The following is an 11,242-nucleotide window of genomic DNA, read 5'->3' on the forward strand; positions in this document are numbered from 1 at the left end:
GATCTTTGATGTTATGGGGCTGTTTTGCTGTTTCGGGTTTTTGCTTTATCAGAGGTGCCAATATTTTGGACCTGAGTTCTCTCTGCCATGTTTGTAAAGTCTATTTTGTAACCTCTTCCTGTAGGTGATTGGCTGGAGGCTAACAGTGGAGACTGGGTGGCCATCTTGGATTCTCAGACCCAGACGGATACAGCCAAGGGCCCAGGGAACGACATCAACAAGCCGGCCTGGACCAGAGGCGACATAGTGGCGGCCAGTGAATTGGACAGCATCCTCAACTCTGGGCTAGGGAACAACAGTGTTCAACACAACCAGAAACCGACAGTTGAACACAAAACATCCGAACTTAGTCTCCATGACAACAGAATGGCTGACACCAGGGCGAGGCGTAGATTTGGTCCGCGGGGACAGGGAGGTGTCCGTATGAGAACAGACATAGACTTGGCTAGCTATTCTCCGTCCTGCTCCTATAGTTGTGATTCAGAAAGACAGATGGCACCTCAGGTTAACCACGTAACAGGTGCTGCCTTCAGCCTGCGTTCTATAGGATCTATCAACTGGAACATGGACCCTGCGACAACACAGACACTCCCTGGCCTTTGTCCTCCTCACACTCTCCTGTTAAACCAGACCTCAGACAATGCCAGTGCCTCAACACTAAATGGCAACACAAGCCCATTGACAAATGACAGTAGTAGTAACGCTATCAGTAGATCCAGTGGCAAAGAGAAACGCTTCCCGTGTTCGTTCTGTGGGAAAGCCTTCAGTTTCCCCAAACAGATGGAGATCCACCGGAGGATGCACATGGGGGAGAAACCATTTGGCTGCCTGCTGTGCCGGGACAGTTTCTCTCAATCCTCCAACCTGAAGAGGCACCAGAGAGTCCACACAGGGGAGAAATCCTACAGCTGCCCCCAGTGTGAGAAGAAGTTCTCCCGCCAGCACCAGTTGAAGATGCACCTGAAGGTCCACATGGGAGAGAGGCCGTTTACCTGTACGCACTGCGGGAAGAGGTTCTCAGAGAGGAGCTCTCTCGGGATACACCAGCAGAAAATGCACACAGCCCATGTATAGAGTATATTAATATATAATGTAGTTCTGTTGGTTTTGGATGCAGTAGGGAACTGGATGAGGTGAACTGAGGAAAGAATGAGTATGATAAGGCAGAGTAGATGATATGGTGATGGTGTCTGTAAAAATGCTACACTGATGAAGAGTGACAAACCTCATGTCTTTAGGTGTTTTATAGTGAGATAATGATAGTGCCTTAATTCATGAAGTATTTAAACTGTGTGTAATGTACTGTTTAACCATTTCCAAAGTATTCTATTAAAGTGAAGGTACCATATCTTTCCTCCATTTAATATGACCTTTTCTAATACCTCTTGTGGCAATACAGAAATTACAGATTTTTTTCATAAATTTTTCTAGTGATTTTCTATCAATACATGGCCAACATTATCTTCCTCTTCGGTCACAGCCAGAAGAGGACTGGCCACCCCCCCCCCCCCTCCCCCCATAGCCTGGTTCCTATCTAGGTTTCTTCCTAGGTTCCGGCCTTTCTTAGGAGTTTTTCCCTAGCCACCGTGCTTCTACACCTGCATTGTTTGGGGTTTTAGGCTGGGTTTCTGTACAGCACTTGGTGACATCAGGTGATGTAATTAGGGCTTTATAAGTAAATTGGATTGATATTTACAGAAAAGGTGAAGTGAGAAAAGTTAATCTACTTGTCACGTATCATTTTGTGCAATAAATGTGATTGTTATGCTAAAATACTATATTGACTCGGTGCTGACTGACTTAGTTATTTTTGTATCATTGCAGAGACTGAGTTCAGACTTTTAGAAAATAAAATAAACTCCAATGGCTCCATATTGTTAGGTACTTGAATCAGTGTTAGATGGACTTGACTGTGGTTAGCATTTTATAACATGTCATGTTTTTGTGTGTACAGCAAAGAACGCTTTCATGCTTTTTTGTCTCCAGTCCATGAAGATCTGCTGATATCCGGTGTTACTGGTTGGCGAGACTGGACCTTTGAGGTGGCCCTGCATCAGGACCATGGATCAGGAGCCGTAACTCTTCCTTCCCCAGTCGGAACCAGGACCCAACCACGGGGGACAGAGACTCCATCACAACCAGTGGACAGGTGGACTGAAAAACCTCAGTCCTGGTGGTCATCAGAGAGACAGAGACTCCAGTCAGGGATCCAGTCTGCAGCCCAGACCCTTCTCTTCACAGTCTCAGTGCAGGGATGAAGCAGGGCCTGGGGCTGATAGAGATAGACCCTCCTGTTCCTATGATACAAACGCCACAGTGTCCATGATGAACAGTGCAGGTCTTCCTGGGCTTCAGCCTTCACAGAGAGTGGTGGGAGACCCCCCTGGTGGTAGTCTATCAGCAAGTCTGTCTTCTCCTTCAGGTTCTTGTCTAATGCCAGGTGAATGGGTTCATAGAAAGCCTGGACCTGGGTCTAGCCTTCCTCATTTACCCCACAAATACAGACCGGGTCAGGATGAACATTCGCCACAAGAGGTACCTAGCCTATAACACAGTGGATAATCCCATCAACGCCCAAACAATGGAGGGAGGTCAGACTATGTCCTCTGCTGTCATTTGGTCACAACATGGGAGGCAGAGTATTAGGACGGACGCAGACAAGCCGGCTCATGCGAACTATGTGAAGACGCACCAGACTGTTCACAAGGAGAGGCCCATCAAGTGCAAACTATTTTTACAAGAACTTCTCCTACCTGACTAGCCTTATCAGACACAGGAGTGTCCACCAAGGGGAGAAATCATAGCGGTGTGGCTTGATATGTATGCAGGATGTCTTGGTAAGAGGGTAATTAATACCCCACACTAACCTTTTAACTTGTCATTTGAAACAGGCTTGAGTAAATACTTGTTTTTAGAGAGACAGTGAACTTCGGATAGAACAAGGACAGTTTAATATTTACCCTACTGAGGTGATTACAAAGTAATTACTTTATTCCATCACTCTATTCTTGCTAACACACTGTCCTTTCTAAACAAGTACTCTCAGCTTGAAAGATAGTGATCATGAATAGGAGATTGTAATAAGCAGTTCCCGTTTAAAATTTAACCACACCCTTTGAGCCATGACATCAGCCAATAAGATCCTTGCTCTAAACGGAAGTAAACAGTGAACAAGTTCTACGTTAGCGTTTTTGTTATTTATAAGTTCCTTAAACACTGGTACTCAACGTGACTCATTTAACTGCGCAGCATCATATACTTACCACATTTAGTGTTTAATTCGCTTTAGAGACAGGACATGATAGGTGTTCCAGGTAACGCTAGCTAGCTGCTAACAATGGCTAACTGTATGGGGTTTCACACTCAAATAGCCTCCATCATGGAGGTACTAGCGAATGCAGCCGTGGCAGAGGTATGTAAACTCGTAGATGACGACTATGCAGTGTTTCGTTTGGAAATAACTCAAAGCCAGAAAGAAAACATGGCATTGCGCAGGAAACTACAGCTACTGGAAGTGAAGGTGGCACGGGAGCGCGTCCTCGCCAGTCGTCCCAGAAGTGTCAAGATCGTCGACCGATACAGAGGAATAGAAAGAGGTACATTTTGCAAAAGGCCGAGGATGCGTGGCTTTCGTATACAGTGAGTGTACAAAACACGAACGACCCTCATCAGAAAAGCTTCAATTCGTCGGTGCATGGACTTTACAAGGTGTCGAAATGGTTCCGCAGGGATGCTGGCCCATGTTGACTCCAATGCTCCCCAAACGTGTCGCAGGTCTTGACGCAAACCGGTGCGCCTGGCACCTACTACCATACCCTGTTCAAATGCACTTGAAATATTTCGTCTTGCCCATTCAACCTCTGAATTGCACACACACAATCCATGTCACAACGCTTAAAAATCATTATTCACCTACACTGATTCAAGTGGATTTAACAAGTGACATCAGTAAGGGATCATAGCTTTCACCTGGTCAGTCTGTCATAGACAGAGCAGGTGTTCTTAATGTTTTGTACACTCAGTGTATATTTATATTAAAAACCAAAGTCTAATGGTTTTACCCAAAAATGAAGGACTCATTAGCCTATTCTGTTTTTGTCATCGAGGTCTCATTGTTTCAACACAATGTTAAAAATAAGTGCTGCTTATTGAATGGCATACTTTGAGCTGTACCAAAAAGTGCTATTGGCAAGACATGAAAAATGTATGCTACATTTGTTATAGGCCTAATGTTTTTGTTGGTGACACCATAGAATTAAGAATTATTATACTTTTTAATAGGATCTCTATATGGGTGACACTATCTCGATCATTTGCAGATTTGAAGCGTGTGTCCATTAGGACTTTTAACCTGAATTAGACGGAGCAATAAAATACCTACTCGTGGTCTTCTTAAATTAAACTCGTTTTTTCCCCATTATTAGTGGATCACAATACCACGGAGGAGTTTACAAGGGAGGAAGTTGTATTCCATAGGCTGGGATCGGCATTATGCAGCTGTTGCAAAGAGCGCATTTTCACTGGCTGTCCACGGGTCACATAAACAATGATTGATAGACCGCTTAGCCTACACTTCTTCAATTCATCCATCATTGGGGTAAAATACACCTATACATTTGTGAACAGTCATCCACAACTACCACAGCAGAGGTGTGAATCACATTGCTATGTAGACATCAATAACAAGCCTAAGTGTTATCCGTATCGCCCGTAGGCTACACCACTGCTGTCAAATAAAATGTCACGTTTCGTAAAACAACAGGTGTAGACTAACAGTGAAATGCTTTCTCACAGGCCCTTCCCAACAATGCAGAGAGAAATAATAGCAAAGTCCTAATAAAATACACAATGAGTAACTAACTTCTCTATATACAATGGGTACCAGTCCCTAGCCGATGTGCATGTATGTACATATAACTAGGAATAACGTGACTAGGCAACAGGATGGACTGGCCACCCCACATAGCCTGGTTCCTCTCTAGGTTTCTTCCTAGGTATTGGCCTTTCTAGGGAGTTTTTCCTAGCCACCGTGCTTCTACACCTGCATTGCTTGCTGTTTGGGGTTTTAGGCTGGGTTTCTGTACAGCACTTTGAGATATCAGCTGATGTACGAAGGGCTATATAAATACATTTGATTTGATTTGATAATAAAGAGCAGCAGGGTATATGAGGAGTCCAAAAAGTTAGTGCAAAAAGGGTCAATGCAGATACTTAACCAAATAGCTACCCGGATTAACTATTTAGCAGTCTTATGGCTTGGGGGTAGAAGCTGTCCAGGGTCCTGTTGGTTCCAGACTAGGTGCATCGTTACCGCTTGCCATGCGGTAGCCAAGAGAACAGTCGATGACTTGGGTGGCTGGAGTCTTTGACCATTTCTAGGGCCTTCCTGCCTGGTATAGAGTTCCTGGATGGCAAGGAGCTTGGCCCGAGTGATGTATTGGGCCGTACGCACTACCCTCTGTAGTGCCTTGCAGTTGGATACCAAGCTGTAGCCATACGAAGCGGTGATGCAGCCAGTCAAGATGCTGTCAATTGTGCAGCTGTAGAATCGTTTCAGCCTCCTTAGGGGGAACAGGCGTTGACGTGCCCTCTTCACGGCTGTGTTGGTGTGTGTGGACACTGAGGAATGAAGCTCTCGACCTGCTCCACTACAGACCCGTCCATGTGAATGGGGGCGTGCTCTGTCCTCCATTTCCTGTCGTCCACAATCAGCTCCTTTGTCTTGCTGATGTTCAGGGAGAGGTTGTTGTTGTGGTACTACACTGCCAGGTCTCTGACCTCCCTATAGGCTGTTTCATCGTTGTCGGTGATCAGGCCTACCAACATTGTGCTGTCAGCAAATCAGATGATAGTGTTGGAGTCCCTGAGGGGCCCCCGTGTTGAGGGTCAGTGTGGCAGATGTGTTGTGGCCTGCCCTCACCACCTGAGGGTGGCCTGTCAGGAATTCCAGGGTCCAGTTGCAGAGGGAGGTGTTCAGTCCCAGGGTCTTTAGCTTAGTGATGAGCTTGGAGGGCACTATGGTGTTGAACGCTGAGCTTTAGTCAATGAACAGCATTCTCACATAGATGTTATTGGCCGCGCACGACTCCAACACTATCATCAAGTTTGCTGACAGCACAATGTTGGTAGGCCTGATCACAGATGACGATGAAACAGCCTATAGGGACAAAGGAGCTGATTGTGGACTACAGGAAATGGAGGACCGAGCACGCCCCCATTCACATCGACAGGGCTGTAGTGGAGCAGGTCGAGTGCTTCATTCCTCAGTGTCCACATCACAAAGGATCTATTATGGTCCACACACATCAACACAGTCATGAACAGGGCTCACATCATCCCAGACTTATTAATGAAGCCGGTGACTGTGGTAAACTCATCAATGCCACTTGATGAATCCCAAAACATATTCTAGTCTGTGCTAGAAAAACAGTCCTGTAGCTTAGCATGCGCTTCATCGGACCACTTCCTTATTGAGCGTGTCACTTGTACTCCCTGTTTGAGTTTTTCTTGTAAGCAGGAATGCGGAAGATAGAGTTATGGTCAGATTTTCCAAATGAAGGGCGAGGGAGAGATTTGTATGCATTTCTTTGTTGTGGAGTAAAGGTGATCTAGAGTTTTCTCCTTTAGTTGCTCAGGTGACTTGCTGGTAGAAATGGATTTCACTTTCCCTACATTAAAATCACTGGCCACTAGAAGCGCCGCCTCTGGATGAGCATTTTCTTGTTTGCTTATGGCCCTATACAGCTTGTCTTAGCGGTCTTAGTACCAGCTTCGGTTTGTGGTGGTAAATAAACAGCTACGGAAATATAAACTCTCTTGGTAAATAGTATGGTCTACAGTTTATCATAAGGTATTCTATCTTGAGCGAGCAGAAACTTGAGACTTCCTTATTATTAGAGATTGCACACCAGATGTTGTTAACACACCCCTCCCCCCTAACCTTACCCTATGCTGCCGTACAGTCTTGACGATGCATAGAAAAACCATCCTTGTTCAGGCACGAATCCGAGAAACATAGGATATTTCAGTTCTTCAGGTCCCGTTGATAGGATAGTCTTGAACGGAGCTCATCCAGTTTGTTCTCCAGTGATTATACGTTCGCCAGTAGAACGGAGAGTAGTGGCGGATTATTTCTCTATTAAGCAGTCTTTTCCAAGTCTGGGGGATTAGGGCCTGTTCCGGGGTTAGCAGTATGTCCTGTATTTGGTTGAGCCGTCCAAAAAGTTACATATTGCAGCTTTAAGATCAGCGCAAAAACCACGCAAAAATAGCTGAATTGGTCAGGAGAAAACGGCAGCGCTCCATTGCAGTACTATTCATTGCGGTGCCATTTCCCTTGTCGTCCTTACCTCCAAGGATTTATCCAAGTTGTTTGTATAATCTTTGATGCCGATAGAAGTTGCACCATTGGAAGACATACAGTAGCTTGCACTATAGCCTACAAACTTATTCCTGCAATCCTTCAAACGGATTTGGTGTGCCATCATAGTGGTCTCTGACTTGTGGTCAGACTCGCTCAGTATTTCGTAAACATCCTTTCTGAATTTAAAAGTAATCCTAGAAGTAATCATCTAGTTTTTCAAAAGTAACTGTAATCTGATAATATTTGAGCTGTTAAAGAGTTTTCTTTATCAGTTACATGTAATCTGTTACTCCCCAACCCTGTCCCTGCATTACTTAGCTATCTTGCACGCAGACACAACTATATTCTAACCAGATTCTTTATTTACTGCATTTCCTATTATTTACTTAATGAAAACAATGTGATACATGGAACATAATACATACATTTATAAATAGTATATCAAGAAGTTATGACAAGTGTTACCTTATATCCTAGCCAATTCTAGACAGTGTCAATAAATATACTGTTGAGAATTGACAGAAGCTCACCTTACCACCTCGTTTCCCCCAATCACTCTCTCAGGTGAAGGACATCTCACTAGAGGCCACAAGAGCTTTGTGAAGCCAGCGGGACACAATGCGTGGAGAGATGGCCAACTCATAGCTGTTGATGAGGGGAGTGGAACCTCAACCCAGCACGCTATCATGATAGAGGTTAGTGTAATAGTGTTGCATAAAAAATGTGTTTGTAAATCAAATGTGGCCAGTTTATTTTCAGAAAGGCTCTCCTCAGCTATTCACTTGCTTACATGAAACCCAGCACAAAAAGTTTAGGGAATTATTTATATTTTTGCATCACAAAAGAGTTTAGGGTGAAAAAAAATGTCTATAGATTTCATTGTAGAGTATGTGCACTGTAGTGGCCATTAGTAAATGGTAGTAAATATGAACTATTTAGATCTTATTTAAATATGAAAAAAATATTAAACTGCCATAAACTCAAACTATTCCTTAGATATTTACCTACTAGAAACAATTTGAATATTAAACTCACAAAAACTACACACACTTACCATAAAATGTGTTAATTGTAATTGTGATGGTAGCCATTTTGAAGAACCATAAAGAAAAAATAATGGTGACACACCCATACGTGATATCATTGAAAAGCCCAGAATGTCCTCTCAAAGTTACAACAGGAACTAACACAGCGGCATGTATGGCCTTAAATTTAAAAAACAAATACTCATTAGAAAGGACAAAAATGTATTGCTGGATCTCGGGGGATATTTCAGGAAGGCTCCCCTCAGCTATTCACATGCTTACATCCTCATTTTTCTGCCATAGGGGAGCTTATGAGACTTCAAGACATTGTTATCCAATACAGCTCATGTACCGGTAATAATCTCCTCTCTTCTTGTGTCAGTCTACAGATGCAGAGGCTGCAGGTCCTGGAGGATTGTCTCTGGTCAAGCAGGAGAGGACTGAAGGAGAGGACCCACAACACAGCAGAGACATCCAGACTGGAGCAGCGGCTGGAGCGCCCCCTGTAGCCACGGTAGACCATATCATCACCCCGGCGCATCTCTGGACCCGAAGCAGAATCACGGAGGTCAGTGGAACGCCGAATGCAGTCCTCAAGTCAGAGAAAGACATCAAGACTTTAACTGTAACACAAAGGCTGTTACACACAGGATCTGACCACAGATCAGACCCAGAGAGACTGGGGCCGGGGAGACCGGGCTGTCCTCCTGCTCCTGGCTCAGAATATTTACCGGTATTTCAACATAGCCAAAGGGCGGTTAATTCCCATGGAGATGGTGATGCGTTAGCCACTGGCGGTGATGATCTGTCTTGTTTTTACACTACAGAGATGGACCCTGGAAACATGCCCTTGGGTTTAGAGACACAGACTGATCTTTCTAGAAGGGACTGGAACCAGTACAGTAGTAGTGTATACTCTGAAGGGCGCCTAGATGAGAAAGGGGAGGGTCTGGTCATAGATGAAGTGACTATGAAAGTGGAGGGTGACGTTCCTCCCACATGGAATGCAGATAATCATCACCTAGGAGATGGACACTTACAGGGCAGAGATTTCTTAAATTACAGGGAAAGGTTAGAGACAAATCCAAATGGCTCTACCCACTCTCCTTTACACACGTTCAGGGATCGCGCCCCAGTGTCCACGTCGATGGGGCCTTCCGATTCACACGGCCGCTTCCTTTTCGACAGGGCTAGAGCCCAGGCTCAGGGAGGGGGAGAAACGTCAGGCAGTAGTAAGGGAAAACGGTTCCTCTGCATGTTCTGTAACAAAGGCTTCAGCTGCCCCCAGAAGGTAGAGATCCACCAGAGGTTCCACACAGGGGAGAAACCCTTCAGTTGTACCCAGTGTCACATGCACTTTGCCCAGGCTGGTGACCTGAAGAGGCACCAGAGGATCCACACAGGGGAGAAACCCTACAACTGCCCCCAGTGTGAGAAGAGGTTCTCCCGCCAGGACCACCTGAAGATGCACCTGAAGGTCCACACGGGAGAGAGGCCGTTCGCCTGTACGCACTGCGGGAAAAGGTTCTCAGAGAGGAGCTACCTCAGGATACACCAGGAGAAAAACCATTCTACTCTATAACATAGAAAGTAACCATTCCACTCGATAGCTTCTGACGTTTAGCTCAAACCCTGCATTAAAGAAAAAGATGCATTTTTATTGTTGTCAGCAGAAAAGATCCACAGATGCATTTGGAATAATGAGAGTAACAGATTTCAGTGTTGAATATTCCAGGGTAGAATATTGCATACAGACATTGTGTGGTAGATACATCATATATATATATATACACAGTGTACAAAACATTAGGAAAACCTGCTCTTTCCATGACAGAGTGACCAGGTGAATCCAGGTGAAAACTATGATCCCTTATTGATGTCACTTGCTAGATCCACTTCAATCAGAGTAGATGAAGGGGAGGAGACAGGTTAATTAATGATTTTCAAGCCTTGAGACATGGATTATGTGCCACTGCCATTCAGAGGGTGAATGGGCAAGACAAAATATTTAAGTGCCTTTGAATGGGTTATGATAGTAGGTGCCAAACGCACTGGTTTGTGTCAAGAACTGCAACGCTGCTGGGTTTTTCACACTCAACAGTTTACAATGCCTATCAAGAATTCTCCACCACCCAAAGGACATCTAGTCAACTTGACACAACTGTGGGAAGCATTGAAGTCAACAGGCCAGCATCCCTGTGGAATGGAGAGTCCAAAAGGGGGTGCAACTCAATATTAGGAACGTGTTCCTAATGTTTTGGACACTCAGTGTATGTTAATGTCATTATTTGGCAACAATTACATCAGACGTATCTGATTCAATTAAAATTTGTTTGTCAATGACATGTTTGTTCTACATTGTATACAGTGAGCTCAAAGTATTGGGACTGACACATTTTGTGTTGTTCTGGCTAATCCAGCACCTTGGATTTGAAATGATACAATGTCTTTGAGATTTAAGTGCAGACCGTCACCTTTAATTTGAGGGTATTTTCATCCATATCTAGGGAAACGTTTAGAAATTGCAGCACTTTTTGTACATAGTCCTCCCATCTTAGGGGACCAACGTATTGGGACAAATTCACTTCCAGTTGAAGTCGGAAGTTTACATACACTTAGGATGGAGTCATTAAAACAATTTTTTTCAACAAACTATAGTTTTGGCAAATTGGTTAGGACATCTACTTTGTGCATGACACAAGTAATTTTTCAAACAATTGTTTAGACAGATTATTTCACTTAAAATTCACTGTACACAATTCCAGTGGGTCAGAAGTTTACATACACTAAGTTGACTGTGCCTTTTAACAGCTTGGAAAATTCCAGAAAATGATGTCATGGCTTTAGAAGCTTC

General features: G+C 44.2%; 2 protein-coding genes across 3 annotated transcripts in view; both read left to right on the forward strand.

Annotated features, from left to right (window-relative positions):
* Positions 1-1,348, forward strand: part of LOC109901171 (zinc finger protein 16-like) — a 174,268-nt gene extending 172,920 nt beyond the window's left edge. For both annotated transcript variants that reach the window (XM_031836552.1, XM_031836553.1), the window contains exon 6: positions 125-1,348. In XM_031836552.1, coding sequence (XP_031692412.1) covers positions 125-1,074 — 950 coding nt within the window. In that variant the 3' untranslated portion in view covers positions 1,075-1,348. The remainder of the gene's footprint in view (positions 1-124) is intronic.
* A 1,770-nt stretch (positions 1,349-3,118) lies between these two features.
* LOC109901182 (zinc finger and SCAN domain-containing protein 12-like) lies at positions 3,119-10,731 on the forward strand. Its single transcript, XM_031836608.1, has 3 exons — positions 3,119-3,596; positions 7,928-8,058; positions 8,771-10,731. The coding sequence occupies exons 1-3, from the start codon at positions 3,338-3,340 to the stop codon at positions 9,968-9,970; spliced, it is 1,590 nt and encodes a 529-aa protein (XP_031692468.1). The 5' UTR covers positions 3,119-3,337; the 3' UTR covers positions 9,971-10,731.
* The last annotated feature ends 511 nt before the right edge of the window (positions 10,732-11,242 follow it).

Source organism: Oncorhynchus kisutch, linkage group LG12 (genome assembly GCF_002021735.2).
Source record: "Oncorhynchus kisutch isolate 150728-3 linkage group LG12, Okis_V2, whole genome shotgun sequence".
In the NCBI taxonomy this organism is placed as follows: domain Eukaryota; kingdom Metazoa; phylum Chordata; class Actinopteri; order Salmoniformes; family Salmonidae; genus Oncorhynchus; species Oncorhynchus kisutch.